Genomic DNA, 23,361 nt, shown 5'->3' on the forward strand with positions numbered 1-23,361 from the left:
TCGTCCCATTCTATAGTTTTATTCAATGCCATTTTTAAATAATATGAATCTGTACATCTCTTTGCTGAAGCAGGTCTTTGACCATTCATTCGCAAAAAACAAAAACAAAAAAAAAATGAATAAAAAGTCCAAATAAAAACGCAGTAAGTGCTTTGTCCCGAGGACCACGAGGGCCGTAAGAGATGTCACAGCGAGATATCAGTCAACAGAACAGTGTACGGATCACACACACCTTTCATTGCCCTTTTCGTACGTAGCATCTCCAGGTTGCACCGTACAGCTGTGTAGCAGCCTGAACACAAAGCAAACTGCTGAGCCTTCGACCGTTCAGACAGTATCAAACATCTAAATATTAACATTCATATTTCACAACATTTCATAAGTAAACACTATTCCATAACATTCCTCATAGAAGCAACACCACCACCGTTCAAAAATAGTACTTACAACTGTGACTGTCAGAAAAGGAGCCATGGACCACAGCATAGAAGAATGTCATAAAATACATATCCCATGGGATTGGTCCAATACCAAAGCCATGTTTAGCTTACATTTAAATATGGCTCTGACCAATACAAGTGCTGTCATGCTGAGGGGGGAGTATTGTCATTGCTTCTTTATTAAAATCAGTTAGTTTATCAGCCTTCCTCCACTGTAGGGATCTGTGAGACCTCAGCTCACTCCCCTTATCAGTATAGCGTGATACTGGGTTATACAGTACAGCATTATCAATACCGCCTCAGTCCAGCAGAGGGCGTCCCACCACTCATAGACCACTAGCACAACAGTGCCTTCCCACCAGCAGCTATGTAAACATCTATATGTAAGAATGGAATGAAGTAGCCCATAGGCACTGATCCAAGGTCAGTTCCCAGTCACTCCCTCTTAAGAACTAAGGTTAGAATAATAGGGTTGGGTAATCTGATCCTAGATCTGTAGTTAGGGCATTCTTTCTCTCTTATGTCTGAGCCACAGGCAGGGCTAGACCAGGGCCAGGCTCGGGGTTGGTAGGGGAGGACGGTATCCCTTTAGGCCCTTTATAGAGCAGCCCTCGGGTGACTCCAGTACCGTCTCCGTTCCCGTTCAGGTTCTTATAGGGGTTCCGGCGAGGGGGCGTGCGGAAACACAGAGAAGGGAACCGGAAACCCACCAGACAGCAACCGGGACACGAGATCATCTCCTCCTGCTCCAGAGAAGGACCAGAACCATTACCGGAACCAAACAGCGATGGAGAGCCCCCAATGGGCCTACCAGGAGGTGAGTGGTTCCGGTTGGTGCCCCGCCATCCCAGAGGCCGACTAATGACCACTGTGGTGCTGTTGTTGTTGTCCATGTGGGGGGAGGGGAGGGGGGGCAGGCATAGAGGACCATTGAAGACGGGGGGAACATTACCCCAGCCGTTGGTGAATGTGGTGGAGGGTTTGGAATAAGGTGGAAGAGTAGGGAAAGAAGAGAGTGGAGGGAGAGTGCCATCTAGAGTGTCAGGGGAGCTGGTGCAATCCATAGGTTCCACTTCCTGGTCAGTTTCCTCTTCCTGTTCCTCGCTCAGCTGGTCCAATGACAGCAGCTCTGGATCGAGAGGAAGCCCTGAGTCATCGCCCGTGAGGCCCTCGCTGCTCTTCCTCCTCTCCACATCCTCCTCGTCTACGAACTCATTCGACTCAAAGGTAAATCTCTCTTTCACGATTCCCCGCTCCTCTCTCTCGTTCTCAACATTCCCCTCATCATTCCCAGCGTCTAGGTCAGTTGGCAATACCCCCGTTTTTTCTGTGGTATTGTCTTTGGTGGTGGGGGCAGGAGATCTGGTGGGGGGTGCAAGGAAGCGATAAGCAGCGTCTGTGGAGCCTTCCTCGTGGGGTACCCCTCTCTCTGTCTGAGGGCGAGGGGGTGGTACAGGGAACCGGGGGTTTGGGTAAGGTGAACGTTAAAGAGATGACAGACTTGCTGGGCGTGTCGAACAGTTTGATCTTGCCTCCTTTTAGGTCCTCTCGCAGGGAGAAGGGGTTGACACGGGTGGGAGGCGCCAGAGTGGGTAGCACAGCCGGAGGGAGCACGTCTGATTTGCTGCGGCAGAGGCGAGGGTCACCGGGGAGACAGAGGAAGCGCCTCCGCAGTGGGCCGAGAACTAGAGAGAGAGATTCAATAAGAATAATACACGGCTGGCAATCTGCTGAGACTAAGAAAAAACATACAAATCCTGAGATTCGAGCCTGAGAAAAAAACACAACTCAGTTTGACAACAAGGCATTCAACTGAAATGCGTCTTCCGCATTTAACCCAACCCCTCTGAATCAGAAAGGTGTAGGGGGGCTGCCTTGATCAACATCATCAGTGCCCGGGGAGCAGTTGGGAGATTTCCCTCCCCAACCTTACCGGCTCGGGGATTCGAACCTGCGACCTTTCAGTTACTGTTCCAACGCTCTTACCAGTCAAGCTACCTGCACACCCCTAATCTATCCATCTTTCAATCTGTAGGAGTCTAGAGAGCAGAATATCCCCAGGATACCACCCCATATAATCTGCCACCTCAACTCAATTATAACAGTTTTAATCGACCCTGCCTGAATACACAATGCTGGTAGATCTAGAACCCCCCCGCCCCCCACTGACTAAGACCCCCGGTGTTCTTTAACCCCCACACCACACACCCTTTAGAGCAGCTTCGTCTTTCTGTGTCCTCTCGGTCTCTCTCCTCTGCAACTCCATTACAATCTCTGAGAACGATGGACGGCGCTTTGGATCCATCTGCGAGAGAGAGAGAGATGGACGGAGAGTTAGATGAGCGAAAGAGACGGGGGGGTAAGTTCCTCAAAAGTCAACAGTACGCAGGAGAAGGAATAAGGGGAAACGATAGAAGGGGACAGAGAGGGAGCGAGAAAAGGTAGAAGAGGATTTGTGTGTGTTACATTGCAGCAGGTGACAGCCAGGCTCAGGAAGGCAGGTGGACAGTCTCCCACCATGTGCTGGAACGTCACGACGTCCAGGCCAAAGTCCTGCAGACAGACAATCACACATCTCCCTGTGAAACAGAGCCCTAAGGAGACGCAAAGTCACTAACTTGCACAATAGAATAGAGACTTCAATGAAAGTCCTGCGACTTACTGCCCGAGAGGCTTTTATACTGCAGTTGCATACAATGGGCAGAAGAGGGAAAAGTTTTAACAAAGTCTACACCACACAATAATATTGGGGGAAATGATTGTGTGTGTGTGTGTGTGTGTGTGTGTGTGTGTGTGTGGTAGTGTGTGTGTGCGCATGTGCATGTTGAGTGTGATGAACATACCTCTGTGCGTGGGAGGAAGTCAGGGTCAGCCTGTATCCTAGCGATGACCTCACACAAGATGATGCCGTACGCAAATACGTCCACCTTTTCGTTGTAGATCTCTCCTCGCAGCACTTCAGGTGCCATCCAGTAGGGGGAACCCACTACAGCCAAGGGCTGCTGGTCTGCCCCTTCACTGAGGACAGAGGAAGACAGGCATGAGGCGTGATGACAGGCGACAACGTTAAGGTTAGGATTGGGGGAGGGGAAGCTGATCCTAGACCTGTATCATACCGAGGGGAAAGTTCCACCCGGAGTCATTAATACAGGCACGACAGCTCACACAGAGAACAGCAAGCGAGACAGACCGAAACCAACAAGACTGGAGCTAGCAGCTAGTATCATCATGCTCTAGTTAATTAACAACCATATGGGGTAAAACTAGTGTGTGTGTATGTGTGTGTGTATATACACACACACACACGGCAAAAACAGGCAGACATCCTGCTGGCAGTCACTTCCTCTCTGCTATTTCCATCTCACTGTGAACCATGATTTTGCAGAAATAGATTTGGCCGGGGACCTCACGATACGATATCATCATGATACCTTGGTGCCGACACAATGTGTATTGCGTTTCTCACGATTCTATATGGATTGCGATTCGATAGTGCAATTCGATGTTCCAAACATATTTGCTCACCATATGTCTGCTTCAGAAAGACGAGAGAGCACGAGAAAACACATTTTGATCAGTCAGGGAAATACATTTTTAAAAAGTGCCAAAAACATTTTGTCTCACAATTTTAAAAAAGATGGAGAACAAGCTACAGGAATAAAAAAATACTGGCATTACGGCACCAACTCTACCTACAGTAGCAAATGTTCACTAATTGATACATGGAGTCGAATATTGATATATCTTCCCAAATTATTTTGCAAAATATAACTATCAACCCCCCCACATCATAGTAAGGGAAGAGCTGAGAAAGAGTGAGGGAGCGATAGAGAGAGGAGAGGAATGCAGACAGACATTCATAGCTCCCAGTGTAAACCATTTGGGGATGTGGAAGAGGGAGGGAGAGTCCGGTCAGGCGGTGTTAGAGGACGGGGGGGCGAGAGGGAGAAAGAAAGAGGAGAGAGAAAGAGAGTGTGCTGGAATAGTTTGACCTTATTTGGAAAGCTTTCCTGAACTCCATCTGTGTCTCTCTCCCACTCTCTCGGAGGCAGAACACACACACACACACACACACACACACACACACACACACACACACACAATGTATAAAGGCAACACACAAAAAAAATACTCTGACAAGTGTATGCATGTTAATAAACGCTGCAATAGAGGAAGTTCAGTCAACACACAGCAGACATTCACTGGTGCCAAATACTAACGTGTTCCACTGTCAAAATCAATTTACTCACACCTAAAAGCCTGCACGGTACACAAGAACTAGTTGTGGGGTACCAAAAGAAAGTGCCTGTACATACGCAAAAACACAAGGTAAACACTGGGTTGACCAGAAGACAAACAGTGGGCAGAAACCGCACACAGTCTGTTTAACGCAACAGCTGCCTCCTGTCAGACACAGGATACAGACCCATTTACCACGGTAAAGAGGCCAGCGGGGTAAGAGTGTTTGAGCCAAGCTCAGTTTCGTGTTTTAGCCCTAATAGCTCAGGTTCGGATTGAGGGAGCGTAAGCTGCTCCTGGATCTGTAGCTAATATGAGCTATAGCTACCAGGACATTAACTCCTGTCATCAAGGAGAAGCGGAGAGGTTTGAAAACACACACACGCGCTGGCAATCTGTGTTCAACGCAGGCTGAAGCGATTAATAAAATAGGAGGCGGAAATGTCAGCGTCATTAACAAACTGGGGTTGGGTGTGAGCGAACGCCGCTCGAAACATTCCTTCGCCCCTGAAACAGGGGCTTACTCACCCAGTCCGATACAGCGGGTAAAGCGCAACTTCTTCAGGTGAAAGAGTCTCGCATTCTTTCGAAAATCGGACTGTGCTTTAGTGGAATTAATGGCCCTCTTAAGACACTGATCTAAGGTCAGTGTTGTGTTCTTTTTCTGTACACATAATGGTTAGGATTGGGGAAGAGGAAACTGATCCTAACGGTAGAGCTGTGTCTACAATACTCCTGATGGAAACACAATAACACTAGAGCTTACATTAACATAAAATACTGGCTGAGCGAAAGAGAGATGGCTGGATGGATGGAGAGAGCAAAAGAGGGAGCGAGCGAGAGCAGGCGAGCGCTAACAAGCTATTAAAATGGAGCGAGCGAGAAAGGTAGAGCGAGAGGAAGCAGCCATTCAAGTGTGTTATCTAAAATCAGTGCATGCTGATAGATGGATGATTTATGAAGCCAACCGACCTGTACTCTGGTATTTTCTCTGCCAGGCCTAAGTCCCCCACCACAGCCGTACACTGGCCACTCTCCCAACGCACCAGGCAGTTCTGCAGGACAGACAACCAGGAAGACAAGAGGTCAGGGTCCGTATTCACAAAGCGTCTCTGAATAGGATGATGTGGGATCGGGTCCCTCCTATCCATAGCATTTGATTCATTATGATCCAGAATGCTAAAATGATCCCAGATCAGCACTCCTACTCTGATGCTTTATGAATATGGACCCTGGTAAATCCATTTATTCTAATAGTTAACGTGTACTTCAGTAGGCACAACTGTGTTTTATGGAGTGTGTATGTACGTGTGGCTCGCTGCATGCCTAACGATGAGACCGCTTATAGGGAGGAGGTCAGAGACCTGGCAGCGTGATGCCAGGACAACAACCTCTCCCTCAATATGAACAAGACAAACGAGCCGATCGCGGACTACAGGAAAAGGCGGGCCGAACAGTCCCCCATTCACATTGACGGGGCTGTAGTGGAGCGGGTCAAGAGTTTCGAGTTCCTTAGTGCCCACATCACCAACGAAATACACAGAGATGGTCGTGAAGCGGGCACGACAACACCTTTTCCCCCTCGTGAGACTGAAAAGATTTGGCATGGTTCCCCAGATCCTCAAAAAGTTCTACAGCTGCACCATCGAGAGCATCCTGACTGGTTGCATCACCGCCTGGTATGTCAACTACTCGGTATTTGACCTCAAGGCACTACAGAGGGTAATGCATATGGCCCAGTACATCACTGGGGCCAAGCTTCCTGCCATCCAATTGTCAAAGACTCCAGTCACCCAAGTCAGACTGTTCCCTCTGCTACCGCACGGCAAGCGGTACCAGCGTGCCAAGCCTAGGACCAAAAGGCTCCTTAACAGCTTCTACCCCCAAACCATAAGACTGCTGAACAATTAATCAAATGGCCACCCGGACCATTTACATTGACACCCCCTCCATTTGTTTTTACACTGCTGCTATACGCCGTCTATTATCTGTGCATAGTCACTTTACCCCTACCTACATGTACAAATTAACTCGACTAACCTGTACCTCCGCACACTGACTCGGTACCGGTACCCCCTGTATATAGCCTTGTTATTGTCATTTTATTGTGTTACTTTTTACTCTGGTTTATTTAGTAAATATTTTCTTAACCTCTTCTTGAACTGCACTGTTGGTTAAGGGCTCGTAAGTAAGCAGTTCACGGTAAGGTCTACACCGGTTGTATTTGGCACATGTAACAAATAACATTTGAAATTAAGTATGTACAATTACCAGACGTGTGTGTTCCTACGTGTGTTTATATGCGTGCTTCCTACCTTGGAGGTGAGGTCTCTATGGAAGATGCCTTTGGTGTGAAGGTACTGCAGGCCCCTAGCGATGTCTAGAGACAGGCCCATCCTGACTGACCACGACAGGTACCGGTCACTGTCCAGCAGCTGCTCCAGGTTACCCCCGTTGATGTACTGGAAGTAACCATGACAACCACACTCAGCCAAGTTGTCAATCAAATGACAGGTTCCCTTAATCTTTATTTATACAGGTTATTCTCAATTGGAGATCAAATCTATTTTGGAAGAGAGATACAGGTCGCTGTATGGTAGCCATGACAATGGCACCCGTCAATCAAATAATTGCCTCAACTTCAGATTTTCCTCAGCCTAACCATAACGACCATTCAGAAGTGAACCGTCAGTGTTAAAGTATACTGAACAAAAATATAAACAGAACATGTAAAGTGTTGGTCCATTGTTTCATGAGCTGAAATAAAAGATCTCAGAAATCTTCCATACTCACAAAAAGCTTATTTCTCTCAAATGTGGTGCACAAATTTGTTTACATCCATGTTAGTGAGCATTTCTCCTTTGCCAAGATAATCCATTCACAGGAGACGTGGCATATCAAGAAGCTGATTAAACAGCATGGTCATTACACAGGTGCGCCTTGTGCTGGGGACAAAAAAAGGCCTCTCTAAAAAATGTGCAGTTTTGTCACGCAACACAAATCCACAGATGTCTCAAGTTGAGGGAGTGTGCAATTGGCATGCTGGCTGCAGGAATGTCCACCAGAGCGGTTGCCAGAGAATGCTATGTTCTTTTCTCTACCATAAGCCGCCTCCAACGTCATTTTAGAGAATTTGGCAGTACGTCCAACGGGCTTCACAACCGCAAATCACGTGTAACCACGCCAGCCTAGAACCTCCACATCCAGCTTTTTCACATGCGGGATAGTCTGAGACCAGCCTCGCGGACAGCTGACGAAACTGTGGAGTATTTGTCTGCAATAAAGCCATTTGGGGAGGAAAAAATATAATTCTGATTGGCTGGGCCTGACTTCCTTATATGAACTGTAACTAAATAAAATTGTTGCATTCATATTTTTGTTTAGTATAGTTCAATTTGTCCAGTGTTCTCTAGATCCTAGTCAGTCAGTCTACCAGAGTTTAAAGAGACATCTTACCTCTGTCAATGCATGGAGTTGTCCCTCATTAACACACACCCCTACAAACCTGAGACAGGAGAGAGGAAGACAATTAGAAAACAATAGCTAGGATAGATTTGACAATTTAAAAACTCAATTCAACCAAATGTGGATAATGCATTTACATTCAGAGGATGACAAAAAAAGTTTGTAAACGCATTTCCATTGTGGTCCTCTTAAATGGTTAAAAACTTAGACATACTAAGCCTCTATGCTACACAGTTGATCTAGCCTAAGAGTCATACTTTGGTTACACAGATAATGCCTAACAAATCAAAAAAAGGACTACATTGCCATAGTCTAGAGTCCTCAAACTCAACTCTAGACCTCGAATCCAGTTCCACTAAATGTTTTCATTGTTCCCCTCTAAATCAGAAACTGATGTACACCTGGGACACCAGGTGTGTGCAATTAATTATCAGGTAAAACAGAAAACCAGCAGGATCCAGACTTCGTAGGGGAATTATTGAGTACCCCTGGTTTAGAGCACTACATGCAGATGTGAAGGGGGAAAAAAAACATGCTTTGAGTTGCTATGGTAGTTTGTTCCACTCAACAGCGCCGGTATAGAGAAAGGTGTTACCACTCTTCAATTTCAAAAACAGGTAATATGAGCCTCTCATGACAAGTTTCACAATGCGTTATAACTGCATGGCTCAAAATGTGTATACTGAGGATTTGCCCTGTTGACTAAAGCTTTCATATGGAAAGCAAGTGTGTGTTTTAATACAAGTCCGAAGACGGACAGACCGGAGTATGTTTGGGTGAGACAGGCGGTTCATCAGTTGGACCTCCCTCAGCATGTTAGCTCGGTTACTGGCCATGGTGTTCATCTTCAGCGCCATCACCTGGCCACTGATGCGGTGCTGCACCTACACAGAGAGACAGGAGGGAGGGGGACCATCACTAGGGTCAGACCTCAGACAGAAGATATGACACACAGTTAAGATCGATACACCATTGGACACCGGGCAGCAGAGACTGTACTAACAAGAACTGAACATGTGAACTCGTCAATTGGATCTTTGGTTCCCAGTTCTCGTATGCATTTCCACCCAACTATTCTAGTGTCTTGGCCTGTGTTCTAGAGTCAGGACTATATGGCTCTACTCTGGCCAAGCTGTTGGTGAGTGTCTGGTGGTCACCATGGAGATGTGTTGTCTTATCCCCTATATGTGAGTTCCAAGAGGCTTTGACTCCTGCCTGTCTAACTAATAAACCATATAGACAACCACTAAGTACTCTAACAGTCCACAAAAACAATCCACTTAGTACTGTGAGTGTTACTGTCATGTTTGTCCGTGTGTGGGAATTTGTGCGTTACATTTGGTAGTGTGAGTGCCTGAGCGAAAGAGAGCGCGAGCAAGACGGCGAGTGTTCATAGAGACTAAGGGCGTCTGCATGCTTCCCAGCAGAAACAGTTCGGAGGAGTTTGTGCATATTGTGATTTTGTACATTTCTTGTTCGTTTTTAGCCTTCAGTAAGGATTTTTTCGGTTGTTCGGGCAGGATTTTCTTGAGGCAAACCTAAAATCGGTAGCCGACGTCTACGCCCCTTCATCGGGGATTGGTCAACAGTAGGGATTCTTCAATGAGGTCTGTCATACAGCGAGTGACGACTCGTTTTCCTGCAACAACAACAATTAATTCAGAAATACTACACCAAACTACTTAGATGTAAAATTGCTCGACTAAGATCTCCTCGGCAAAAACGACAACTTAATTACAGATTTGAGTTTTTGGATGAAGTGTATTCTGACCACAGCGTATCAAAATGGACAAACCATACTATTGACGTTTTTTTCTTCCAGCGAAGGTCTTTTAAGGGAGGATGCGAACACACTCATTCGGTTCACTTAGCAAAGTTCAGCATGCGGACACCTTCACCCACACGTGTGTCGCCAGTGTTTCATGTTCATGTCAACTCTAGTGTCATTGTGTTTCCATCAGGAGTGTGACCCTTAAGACTTGTGGCAAGCAGAATCAACAACATATGCATCATTCAAGACTGTTGCTTTGTGAGGTGTTAAAGTTCAGTTAGCCGCGACGTAAATGCAAGCTGAAAAATACCCAGGGCCTTGCTTTGGCCCCAAGTGAGAGCAGATCCGCCAGAGCCATGGCCCCCGTGAGACACGGGTGCCGGGGCCGCGTAGATGGAAACAGAAATCGCTGAGCCTTTTGGGTAAAACACAAGAGGTAAATCACAAGTGAAAATGCTGCAAGAGTATGGCGACATCGTCAACGTGACAGTGGCCTGGATAGGAGCTGGCCAGCAGACCAGAGAAACAAAAACGCACGTCAGGCCTCTTAATTCAAGGCTGCAGTACTACCACACTTACAGTTTGCAGTCAACGGTCGCAGTCAAGCGGATCACTTTTGTCAAAGACGTTGACCATCGTTGGCCACTCGCGCCTTTCAAAGTGTGTTGCATTACGGGGATAAAAAGTGTCTGATGTGCGACTAATGCCAAATGCATGAACTTTACAAAAATCATGTGATCCAAGGTCATGCAGTTTTTAATGATCAAGTTGCTGCGGGTGCTTCTCACTAACTGTATTGTGGGAGGCACTATTTGTCAACAAATTAGGGTGTTTTTGTTTGACCCACACAAACCATGGCCAAAGACTTGACTGAAACGGGAACAAACTTTGAAGCGATTCTGAAACTACAGGGGATACAAATGAAAGGGATGAGACCTCTAACCAATTAATTACTGTACAAACGTTACGCTTTCAGTTTGAGTGTGTGATATCGGGGTATAGAGCAGTTTGACACTTATACAGAAGAAAATCAAAAACAACAGCAGCCATGTTGATCGGAGCCTTGCTGTTGGAAAACCACCAGAGCGTCCGGCTGTCAGAGATGCACCTCCCCCGACGACTTTAGGTTTACTGCTTGAACAACCAAATCTCGATTTGGTCCAGCCGCTGCAGTCTATCCCTCAGGCAGACCGAGACAGATAAAGAGAGGAGTGAAAGGACTAGAGAGACTGAAGAACACACTTTCTCCCTCCCACACACACAGTTTCACTCCTACTCTGCTGGCTCGCACGCACTTAGTAAGAGCTATGCATTGTACAATGAAGATTAGCTCTATAGTTTATCCCCCCCCCCATCTGATTTATAACATTTCTACACGATTTAACCACATCAGTGGATTTACAGGCCTGTAGAACAGGACAGTGGCTCCCTCACGCAAAGATGCGCACACACACACACACACACACAAATAGGCACACACACACACACCATAATGCAGACATGAGCCAAATGCTGAACCAGCAGAACTGAACTGTATTAGGTAAGGCTGTACGGTCTCTCTGGGCTATCCATCTCATCTCATCCTCATGCAGAATTTCAGCTCAAATAAACAAGTGCTCAGTAAATCATGGTTATAGGAATGTGTCCAGAGGCCACAAGCTAAAATAGGAGTACCATGGCAACGTGGTGAGAGAGTCTACCTCAGGTGTGTGTGTGCGTGCGTCAGAGCTCCATAATCACAGGTAAACAGTGAGCATGTGTGATATCAGCATTCCAGTGACAGGAACACGGAGACGCCCAATAAATCTGACTCAGACACACTTGCATGCGAAGTGCTGGTATTTAGCAGATAAAAAGGTCAGGGGCATCAGTGGACATGTGCAGGGCTGTCTGTCATTGGCTGACGAGAGAGTCTTGAGTTATGGTGACCTCTAGTCACCCTGGAGAGAAACAGAGACCAAGAGAGAAAAATGTGTGGCTGAACAGACAGCATTTAGAAATGACCTACATGCATACGCTCTCTTTGGTTCGGTTTTGACTGCAAGCTTTATTTTCTTGGTGACTTGGAGATGTTTTATTTCATCAGGCAAGTCAGTTAAGAACTCATTCTTATTTACAATGACTGCCTACCCTGGCCAAACCCTACCGAGGCTGGGCCAAACTGTGCGCCGTCCTATGGTACTCCCAATCACACGGCCAATTGTGATACAGCTCTGGAATCGAACCAGGGTCTGTAATGATGCCCCTAGCACTGAGAAGCAGTGCCATAGACTGCTTCGCTCCTCGGGAGCCCAGGGGATACATGTGGGGCTGCTAGCTATGAACAGGTCCATCATAACAGGCAGGGAGGCTGACTTCCTGTGGAGCCTCCAAATAGAACATGACCCAGCTAGACTCTAGACTGGGACATGATACACAGATACACTCCTTACCTACCGGGGTAAACCACTTAGTGCGTTACACAACTTCAGCACTGAGCGTCGCACGCATGCAAATTGTGTACACACGCAAAAACATACACCCGACAGACAACTCCTGTCTCTAATGCTATGACAGCCCTGCACCTCTCTCGCTCCGCGTCTGTGGTAGGCCTTACAGGAACAAGTAAGAGCATGCAGCTCCATGACATCAAAAGAAGCTCTCCCCCCACTTTTCTGCTTCATTGTAAAAAAAAAATAATAATCCTACTCCTCTTCCACCCTTCCCCACCTCTCTCTGGGTTTACTACCAGTCCCTGTCCCCCGACACAGTCACACATCGTAGCAAAGCATTTCGCAATGGAAAACAAAAACAACCATTTCTTGTTGGCCAAGTCCAGGTAGTCACTCCCTCAGCCAAATTAACACATCACTGGCCTGTTTACATACCTACTGTACTGCTGAGGGAGGGGCCAGAGAGCTGAGGGAGGGGCCAGAGAGCTGAGGGAGGGACGTAGCGGGTATAACAAGCTCTTCACACACTACATAACGTGGGGACACGGGGCTTGTAAACACACACAGAGCAAGGAAAATGTCAAGAACGGCCAAGTATTCTGATCAAAAATAAAACAACTATTTCATGGATTTTACCGAGTTAGTTCATAGGGAAATCAGTCAATTCCAATAAATTGATTTACACAGGAGTGATGGTTGCTGATAATGGACCTCTGTACACCTATGTAGATATTCCCCAAAAAATCTGCCGTTTCCAGCTACAATAGTAATTTACAACATTAACAATGTCTACTCTATTTCTGATCAATTTTAAGTTATTTTAAAATGGACAAGTAAAAGTAGATTTTTTCAAAAACAAGGACTTTTTAAAATGTATTAAGAGACCCCAAACTTGAATGGTAGTGTATGTGCTACATGCATTTAAACCACACCAAGTACGTTGTAATAGAAATTAATGTTTGTGCTTTTCTGATAAATCATTTGTGTTCAATGTATGTGCTGTTCTATAAACCAATTTCTGTGTTGATGCAAGTGGTTGACTGAACAAATCCTCACTATCAGTAGCTGCAATTTGGCAGTATGCCCAGAACTTGTTTTGAGAACGAAAGATATCGCAGTTAAGGTCTCAGCTAAGAGAGAAGAGGCCTTGTGAGGTATTGGACTGTCACATGTTATGAACCAGTATTGGTCGGTCACATGAATGAAACAAAACTGTAATGATTAATTGATTAATGCTAAATCATAAAAATATAACTTGTCTGTGTATAGCCGTATTTAAAACAACTGCTGGGACTGCCCCAGCAGAGCTCCTGATTGACATGTGTGCTATGTCGCATTTAGTTGGTTGGAACCTCTCCAGCGCGCTGATAATATACAATGATCAACTTCGAGTGACCCTGTGTAAGAACTTCCACGACAATGTGTTACATGCATTTCAATACCAAGTATGTTCGCCTCTCCAGAGTCTAGGGAAGTTGCAACGATGGGACAAGACCAACTACCAACTTGATATCATGAAATCTGGGCAAGAAAGGGGTAAAAGCACAACAACAAAGTGTTTAACAATTATGTGCACGTGTATATAGTCTACAACGACATGTGAGCTCATGTGGAAACAAAAAGGGAATACACACAGACAGCCCCAGACAGACAGCCCCAGACAGACAGCTCTTGATTGACAGGAGAGCAAGTCCTGACTGGAAAGGAAAGGTAGGAGGCGAGGGACAATGAAGCAGGGAAAGTGCTGTGTTAGCCAAGCCCCTGAATGGGAGCTTCAAGTCAAAACTGGTAGTGCCAGCCCATACCACCCCTCCACCACAGTCTCCTCCTTTCCTAACCCCACCACCTCCCAGTCTTCTCCACCTCCCCCCTTCCTTCTCATCGCAGATCCTCAGCCAATAAACACAGACTTACTGACTTTTAATGCTCACTTACTGTAACAGATCACAAACACGAGTGACAGTCGAGGATGGATCGGTGTGGGTGTGTGTGCCATGCATGCCTGTGCGTGCGCGTGTGCAAAAGTCAGTTCACGTAGTAGATCCTCAGTATTGTTGTTGCGCTTTTCCAAAAGGGTAGACTTTCCAGAACCTGTCTATTCTCCTCTGACAAACTTCGGTTCAGCTGGGACAACAGGACTCTAGAGGGGAGCATTGCCCATCAGCGCTTCATCCAGGCTGTCAATCACACACACTTGCTCACAAACACACACACACACTAATCTCCTCTGTGCAAATGCAGCAGTGATTTTAACCAGACTGACAGAACTAGTATCATCATTCTCCTCCTGCATAGAAAGAAAGTGTGAGGTGAGAGGGACAGGAGAGAAAGAGACTCAGCAAGAAGCTACAAAAACACATCACACACAGAAACTACCACTCAGCAGGCTTGCAAAGAGACTGATGCAATATAATAAATAGGCCAATATATTGAGAAGAATGAATTAGAACACCATTATGTTGTAGATCAATCTGTGGTGGTAAATGAAAAGCATGTTGGACGATTAAGGCCTGGCTCGCAGTCGGCGTTCCAATTCATTCCAAAGGTGTTTGATGGGGTTGAGGTCAGGGTTCTGTGCAGGCCAGTGAAGTTCTTCCACACCGATCTCGACAAAACATTTCTGTATGGACCTCCCTTTGCGCACGGGGGCATTGTCAGGCTGAAACAGGAAAAGGGCCTTCCCCAAACTGTTGCCACAAAATTGGAAGCACAGAATCATCTAGAAAGCCATTGTATGCTGTTCCCTTCACTGGAACTAAGGGGCCTAGCCCGAACCTTGAAACACAGCCCCATACCGTTATTCCTCCTCCACCAAACTTTACAGTTGGCACTAAGCATTGTGGCAGGTAGTGTTCTCCTGGCATCCGCCAAACCCAGATTAGTCCGTTGGACTGCCAGATGGTGAAGAGTGATTCATCACTCTAGAGTGAGTTTCCACTGCTCCAGAGTCCAATGGCGGCGAGCTTTACACCACGTTTGACGCTGCTCGGCCATGATAACCCATTTCATGAAGCTCCCGATGAACAGTTTGGAACTCGGTAGTGAGTGTTGCAACCCGAGGACAGGCGATTATTGTGCGATACGCACTTCAGCACTCGGCGGTCTTGTTCTGTGAGCTTGTGTGGCTTACCACTTCACAGCTGAGCCGTTGTTGCTCAGACATTTCCACTCTACAATAACAGCACCTAGTTGACCGGGGCAGCTCTAGCAGGGCAGAAATTTGACGAACTGACATGTTGGCATCTTATGACGGTACCACACTGAAAGTCACTGAGCTCTTCAGTAAAGCCATTCTACTGCCAATGTTGGTCTATGGAGATTGAAATAGGTGTGGCTGAAATAGCCGAATCCACCCATTTGAAAAGGTGCCAAAATACTTTTGTATATAGTGCATCTTTCTTTTTTTAACTATCTGATTGACATTTGAAGCATTTAGCTATGGAAAATGTCTGCATGTCGTTCTAGAAAAACCCAGCTAAGTGTGAAACACACATCGACACGCACACACCACTGTTATGTGAATGTTGTTGACAGCAGTGTGTGGCTCTCGCCGTCACCGTTTCCACCTGGTGTCAAAAGCAGCTGGCAGCAGCTTGGTACTGACACACACAGACTAGTTATGCCTATTATTCCCCAACTGTCCTTATTACACCCCACATACACAGCTTTCTGATTTGACATTTGTCATGTGTATATTTTCCTATGACTAGAAAATCATTAACCAGTATTGAGTGCCTTGGTTTTTCTGTTTGTCTCCGAGTTACTCTTATTTCATATTTTTTTCATTTTAGTTTGGTTTATTTAATTTCGCCATATGACGTATGCACTGGGAACTGCATGCTGTCATCTTCCAATCTCCTGGGGTGTATTCACTAGGAACCAAATGCAAGAAAACAGGATGAAACGGAGAGGGACCTATCTGAATTTGCCCAATAGAAACTCTTCTGTTGCAAAACATTTTGCACTGATGAATACACACCCCGCTGACTGCTTGTGCCCTAAAGGTGTTCGCATGCTTCTCATCGGAAACAGTTTGTGCATATATTATGACATCATTGTGATGTTTTTGTTAGCCGAATTTCAGTAGCCGAAGTCTACACCCCTTTGTCGGTCATTGGTCAACAGTAGAGATTATTCAATTAAGTGTTTATCATTAAATGATAGATGACGGGTTTTCATGCAATTCTTTTCACATACTGCACCAAACATCTTAGATGTAAAATTGGCCAACTAAGATCTCCTCGGCACAAACGTCAAAATTAAAATGACATTTCTTGAGTCATCTTAGAATTAATCTGACTAGTTTGAGAAATATTTGCTACGGTGAGAGGCGTTTTTTTTCTCGTTCACGTGAAGGCCTTTTAGGGGAGTATGCGAGCACACTCGTTAGGTTCACCTAGGTGAGTTTGGCTAGGCGCCAGCCGAACAGAAGCATGTGGAAGCCTTTAGTGTCAATTAGTGCTCGTCATTAGGGTGATGACTCATTGACTGACTGACTTTTCGCCACATGACTCAGAACTAGCTCCATCAGTCACAGGTCTGATGTCGCCCGGGAGGAGATGACTGTCGTTTTACAGGCTCCTAACCAATTGTGCTATTGTGTATGTCAGTCTGCTGTGCTTTATCTTGGCCAGGTCACAGTTGTAAATGAGAACTTGTTCTCAACTAGCAGACCTGGTTAAATAAAAGGTGAAATTTAAAAAAATACAAAAAAAGAATTTACCAAAAATTCCAGCCACCCTAGTCAGACTGTTCCCTCTGCTACCGCACACCAAACGGTAAGTCTCGGTCCAAAAGTCTCCAGCTTCTACCCCCAAGTCATAAGACTCCTGAACAGTTAACCCCCACACATGGACACACTACTGGTACCCCCTGTATATAGCCTCATTACTGTTATTTTATTTTTTCTCTTATTTAAAAAAAAAAAAGTTTTATTGTTTACTTCAGTTTATTTAGTAAATACTTATTTTTCTTAAAACTGCATTGCTGGTTATGGGCTTGTAAGATAGCATTTCACTAAGGGCTACACCGGTTCAGCGCATGCGACAAATACATTTTGATTTGATCTGATTCCACTAATGACAAACTCCAACCCCAGCATTACCTCAACCATAGGAAGTTTGAGGACGACGGGCTGGTGTTAATGGCTGGAACGGAATCAGTGGAACGGTATCAAATACATTCGCTCCGTTTCAGCCATTATTATGAGCCGTCCTCTCCTCAGCAGCCTCCACTGATCAACGCAACAACAACCCTCACTTTAAATGGCTCCATACATGTACATATTCCCTCCTCCTACCTATATGTATTATCCTCTCTCTAGGGGCCTCCTGAGTGGCACAGCGTTCTAAGGCACTGCATCACAGTGCTTGAGGCATCACTACAGACCCGGGTTCGATTCCAGGCTGTGTCACAGCCGGCCGTGACCGGGAGACTCCTTGTGGCGGGCCGGGTGCCTGCAAGCTGACGTCAGTCTCCAGGTGTACTGTGTTTCCGCCGACACACTGGTGCGGCTGACTTCCGGGTTAAGCGAGCAGTGTGTCAAGAAGCAGTGCGGATCGGCGAGGTCGTGTTTCAGAGGATGCGTGGCTCTCGACCGTCGCCTCTCCCGAGTCCGTAGGAGAGTTGCAGCGATGGGACAAGACTAACTATCAATTGGATATCATGAAATTGAGAAGAAAAATGGGGTAAAAGTACAAACAAAAACATTTATCCTCTCTCTACCAATCTTCTATTCCTACCATCCCTTCCTCTTTCAATCTCCATTCTTTCATCCTTGAGAAGGACAGTTTAAACACCTGCGCCTTCCCATAGAATTAGAATAACTAGAACGGAACATTGTAATTCTACTTCTGTTTCAGTTAGAAGAGGGGGAAAAAACAGCATTCCTTCCTGCCTCTACAGGAAGTAACACTTACAGTACTGCAGGCAGGCAGGTCTAGGGAGCGCGCTCTCGCAGTTCTTTGAAAATTATTAAAGAAAAAAAGATACAAAGCAGCACCTGAACGATTTGTCTTGACACGCGCACCCCTCCTTGTCTTGCACAATGGCCGTGCGGAGGTGTACATGTCTGCCTGCCTGACTGCCATGAGGAAAGCATTAATTGAGCTGGAGAGAGAGAGAGAGAGCAAGAGTGTGACATTAGAGATGGCAGGATGCCAAGTGTCTTGGTGGAGCTCCATTTGTATTTAATTATTAAGAGTCAATGCTTCAGAGTGTGTGTGTGTGTGTGTGTGTGTGTGTGTGTGTGTGTGTGTGTGTGTGTGTGTGTGTGTGTGTGAGGGACTGAGCAAAAAAAACAACTCCTGGTCTCCTTATAACACAGCATCTCTGTGGTCTAAAGCAGATGTCAAAGGGCAGAGCGGAGAGAAGATAGTTTATGGAATGTGCGCACACAGTTGCGAGGTAAAGCTGGGCTATATGGACAAAAACATACATTGCGATAAATTGCCAGATAACGATATATTTATAACATTAATGTTCACCACAGTTTTGTTTTGTTTGTTATTATCCTTGAACTACTACTAGTAGTTTGATTTTTGTAGCCATCAATTGTCCCATTAACAAATCACCCATATTAGCAAACTTAATTTATTTCAAACTTGACATTTCTCTAGTATAGGCTACATATCGTAATGGATGATGTCAGCAAAATGCCTGCGATGAGAGATCTGTATGGTCGGTGTCGATCATTGTCCGTTTATCTTCGCAGATTTATTGCGAGGCTCATTTCTGCCTCCATTATGGTCATGTCATCTGAACTTAACAGCTAGATCGGGACGCGTATTTGTAATCACGGCAGTAATACATTTGCGTTTATACGCAGTTTATCAAAGGGCAGATAACGCAAATCAAGAGGCATCTTTACAGCCAGCACCTACAAAAGACCAAATCATTTGCATGCCAACTGCACATCCAAAGGGCACTGTGTGACAGTTGTGTTACTCTGCTCCTATTATAAAGAGATGTCAAGGAAAACCCCTGGCCCAATGTTATGAACATTTATTTGAACAAAGATGTTTTTGTTGTCACATACACTGGATGAGTGCAGTGAAATGTGTTTCACAGAGTCAGCCATAGTAGTACAGTGCCCCTGGAGCAAATTAGAGGGAAGTGCCTTGCGCAAAGGCACATTGGCAGATTTTTCACCATGTCGCCTCGGGAATTCGAACTGTCAAAACTTTCGGTTATTGGCCCAACGCTCTAACCGATAGGCTACCTGAACATTATAAGGCTCAGTGAAACAGGAGAGGAACCAGGAATAAGGTTAGTCCATAGCTGTGTCCCAAATAGCACTCTTTTCCCTACGTAGTGCACTAATCTGGTCAAAAGTAGTGCACTGTGTAGAGAAAAGGGTGCCATTTGGGATGCAACCCAGGCTGAACCCCCTTGACTTCCTCTCATGTTGTTTAGACAGAGTAAGGTTACCATCTACCTCTGCATGTGCAGTAGACCTACCATCCAGGAACAGGTATAATTTTCACACCAACACACTTCGTTCCCTTCCCTGTAATGTGGGCTATGGGCTTGGGGTCAATTCCATTTCAATCCAAATTTTCCTCATTGAAAAGCATGGAAGAGAAAAGGAAACTCAGTGTTTCACCGTCACTGGGTTCTGGTGGGGGGGGGGGGTCGATGTGGTGCTGTGGTCACTAGTGGCAAAATAATCCTCCTATTATGATCCATCATCATCATCAGCACTGTGTATGTGCAAGCCTACCTTATCTAACACCTTGAATGGTAAGAGTATTTAGGAGCTTGTTTTCAACATGCCATTAATTTCAGAAAGAGATTTTGTGGAAAGTGTCCTTCCAAAGAGGCCCAAATACTGAAGCCTCCTTCGCACACACAACCCTACAAGAGTATAGGCCAATAGAGAGTATAGTAAAGGCCAACTAATCACTTGCCTACAAAAACACCTGGTGTCAGGTAACATCAATGGTCATTCATGTTTCATGCTTGGTTAGTGATGACCTCACCAGGGATGCTCAGATGTCCAAAGGCTATCCTATCCCACAGTGTTAAGCACTAAGCCTAGACTTCCTAAAACAAGTCAATAGGCCAAGTCGAACTACTTTGGACCAATATTCAAAGCATTTCAGAATAAAGGTTCTGAATAAGAAATAAGAATATGAGTCTAGGATTTGGGACCTTTCTGTCTAGGCTTATAGCTAATCATATTCATTATGATTAATAAGTGAAAGACTATCATAGATCAGCTCTCCTTTTTTTATATTTAACTAGGCAAGTCAGTTAAGAACAAATTCTTATTTTCAATGGTGGCCTAGGAACAGTGGGTTAACTGCCTTGTTCAGGGGCAGAACAGATTTTTATATGTCAGCTCTGGGATTCGATCAAGTCCAACGCTCGAACCACTAGGGTACCTGCCGCCCCACTTTGCCACCCCACCCCTACTTTGAGACACTGTGAATAGAATACAAGACAGGACCTGATCTTCAAACTCTTACATGTAATTTACCTTACCTTGAACACTTCCGAGAAGAAGCCCGAGCCAATCTTCTCGCAGATGAAGTCATCTATACGGGCCAGGCTTGACACGGCGCTGCGTAGAGCCCGGTAGGACGAGGGCCTGATCCGGTTCGTCCCGTGGACGAGTGGCTCCGCCGCCTCCTGGTCCCGGTCCAACTCGACCCGCTCCGCCGCCTCCTGGTCCCGGTCCAACTCGACCCGCTCCATCTCAGTTATCCCAGGATGCGGAGGGGGGCAGGACATGGACGCAGTTCAAAATCCAACAGCGTTTACATTTCCCATGTCCTCCGCAGGAGCGAGAGGATCCGGTAAAACGGAGGAGCTTCCCACGGGGATACTGAGTATCAGAACGAGGGAGAAACACAAGATTAATTCACGATCAAAGCACCCTCGATCTCTAAAGCCAACAGAAAACGGCTGTCTGTCTTCAAGTCTGTGTATTTCTTCTTGTAGAAACTAAAGCCTACACAACTTCCATCATTCCTGCCGCATCCGACATAGCTTGTGCTCCGTGTTTGATTCCGTCATGCTGTAAAGATATAGGCAGGCTTATCCACCCCCTTCTCTCTCTCTCTCTCTCTCCCTCAGTCAAATTCAGTTTCCTCCGGTCTGCTTATGCAGTGGAAAGGGCACCCATTTTCTACCAATCGAAACCTCAGTTTCGCGTGCGCATAGCCGCAGGAAGATGTTTGGGGAGGGGAACAAAATAAATTCCTGCTACAGACGGCTATAGAGTACCACAGCAGGAGTCATAATACCAATAAAATCTAGCGTTCTAACAAGGAAATGGTTCCAATTGTTTTCCCACCATTTTTCCTTATAGGGGATTTTAGAAACACTTAAAGGGCTGTGTTTTGTGTAGGCTTACCATGGCGTGACATTTTGATAACTGTAAATCTCTCTAGGACAAGGTGACTTTTAATATATTCACCTGTATTTACCCCCCAAAAATGAAACGCTAATTAGCTACTAATGTGGCTATTCTAAAGAACTACAAATGCCATGATCTGGATGAAACTGATGAATCGAGGCAAAGTGAAGAATCTCTGGATTAACTAGCTAATGTTAGCTAAATGTAGTAATTAATAAATTGGCACAGCACCTTTTAGCAAAAGTGTCAGCTAGAGATGACGTGCAGGAGCCATCTACAAAATGTAATAATAATTGCCTGCACTACAGAGGGCTATATCAGTCTGCTAATACAGGAAAAGGCCCAGATTATTTATATATATATATATATAATGATTTTTCAGGAGGTGCTGCAGCACCCCTATTTCCCGCGGCTATGCCCGTGCGTAAATGACCCTGGTCTCTGCTTCCCCCTGACAGAAGGAAGCCACTAGGCTATAAAATAGAAAAGAGGCCGTTTACCGTGGTTCGCCGCTGTTATTTGTGTAGCCTACTTATCTGTGGCTGGTCTGTCCTGATACAGGTCATGAAAGCAGCGAGATATCGCCGCTTCATTGTAGAACAGAATTTGCACACACAGAGCTGCTATATATCCTAACCTGATCCAATCACATAGCAGTAGCCTTTTCAAAGGGATCTTGATTGATCATTCAATAGAACAGGACTACCAGGCTGCACAAACAAACAGGCAAATGCGCAGGTTGAAAACAACCGGTGGACGGACGAAGAGAGCTTCTTTGGGCACGTTTGATTCTTTCGGTAGACAGAAAACGAGAGAGTAGCGCATTCGTGACAGACTTTTTTCGACCACTGTCAGCTTGACTGCAGGTCATCAATTATAAATGCAGAGCTGGGCTTAGTTTTTGGATTCGTCTGTCACTACGCTCCCACACAACTAAATATACACAAAAATATAGCCTATGCCTACATTATTTCAAAGTGGAAAATAATGGCACAAAAACGCTATAGGGCGGAATCATGCATGAATAACTGCACTAAAACATTGATACGACTTACATGCCCTTGACCAAATCTACAGGTAGCCTAGCCAACGGTGCCCTCTGCCTCTCGCGCCCTGACCCGACCGTGGTATTGGATTACCGTGCCTTTTATTTCTCTAATTAATCAGCCTTGTCTACCGTCCCGCACGGTGCCCCGTTTCAAGTCCTGTTGCCTCTGTTTTGTCGTGGGTCTGCTCTGCAGTGCACTGAGAAAACAGTGCGACTTTTAGTGTCGCTTCTTATTGGCGAAAAAGCAGTTGGGCGTGTCCACGCGTCATCGCGGTCATCACCTTCAAAAACTTCACCTGCGGCTGCTTTCAAACTAACAACAATGTTCACCTATCTCAGAAACTCAATGTAAACAGACATAGCATGCATAGTCTACCTGCAGTACCCTAAGTGCAACTCGACATAGCCTCACCAGACACCTATTTGTACATTTTCCTCAGTTGACTGTCAACATTACAGACTGGTCTCATAGACTAAACGTAACATAGTAAATATAGATCTGGGATACTGAAATTACTATGACACAGTGCATTCGGAATGTATTCATACCCCTGGACATTTTCCACATTTTGTTACTTTACAGCCTTATTCTAAAATAGATACAA

At 45.6% G+C, this 23,361-nt stretch overlaps 1 protein-coding gene across 2 annotated transcripts; it reads right to left on the bottom strand.

Moving 5' to 3' along the window:
- Positions 1-3: 3 nt before the first annotated feature.
- On the bottom strand, positions 4-22,998 carry LOC112214861 (dual specificity testis-specific protein kinase 2). 2 transcript variants are annotated; one of them, XM_042327152.1, is made up of 10 exons: positions 22,853-22,998; positions 20,832-21,174; positions 8,907-9,028; positions 8,136-8,184; positions 6,995-7,141; positions 5,652-5,734; positions 3,284-3,458; positions 2,907-2,993; positions 2,649-2,745; positions 4-2,125 (listed from the first exon to the last, which is right to left on the bottom strand). In XM_042327152.1, exons 2-10 carry the CDS (start codon positions 21,078-21,080, stop codon positions 1,743-1,745), a joined length of 1,392 nt encoding a protein of 463 aa, XP_042183086.1. In that variant the 5' UTR covers positions 21,081-21,174; positions 22,853-22,998; the 3' UTR covers positions 4-1,742. The 2 variants fall into 2 exon arrangements, with proteins under 2 accessions (XP_042183086.1, XP_024229671.2); XM_024373903.2 differs by having other exon boundaries at positions 22,764-22,981.
- Positions 22,999-23,361: the final 363 nt, after the last annotated feature.

Source organism: Oncorhynchus tshawytscha, linkage group LG09 (assembly GCF_018296145.1).
Source record: "Oncorhynchus tshawytscha isolate Ot180627B linkage group LG09, Otsh_v2.0, whole genome shotgun sequence".
In the NCBI taxonomy this organism is placed as follows: Eukaryota; Metazoa; Chordata; class Actinopteri; order Salmoniformes; family Salmonidae; genus Oncorhynchus; species Oncorhynchus tshawytscha.

Coding starts and splice junctions, on each gene's coding strand:
- LOC112214861 (XM_042327152.1), bottom strand. CDS start 21,080: ATGTCCTGCCCCCCTCCGCATCCTGGGATAACTGAGATGGAGCGGGTC. Junction 3,459..5,651: donor GAGAAAATACCAGAGTACAG/GTCGGTTGGCTT, acceptor CTCTGTCCTCAG/TGAAGGGGCAGACCAGCAGC. Junction 2,126..2,648: donor AGACGAAGCTGCTCTAAAGG/GTGTGTGGTGTG, acceptor CTCTCTCTCTAG/TTCTCGGCCCACTGCGGAGG.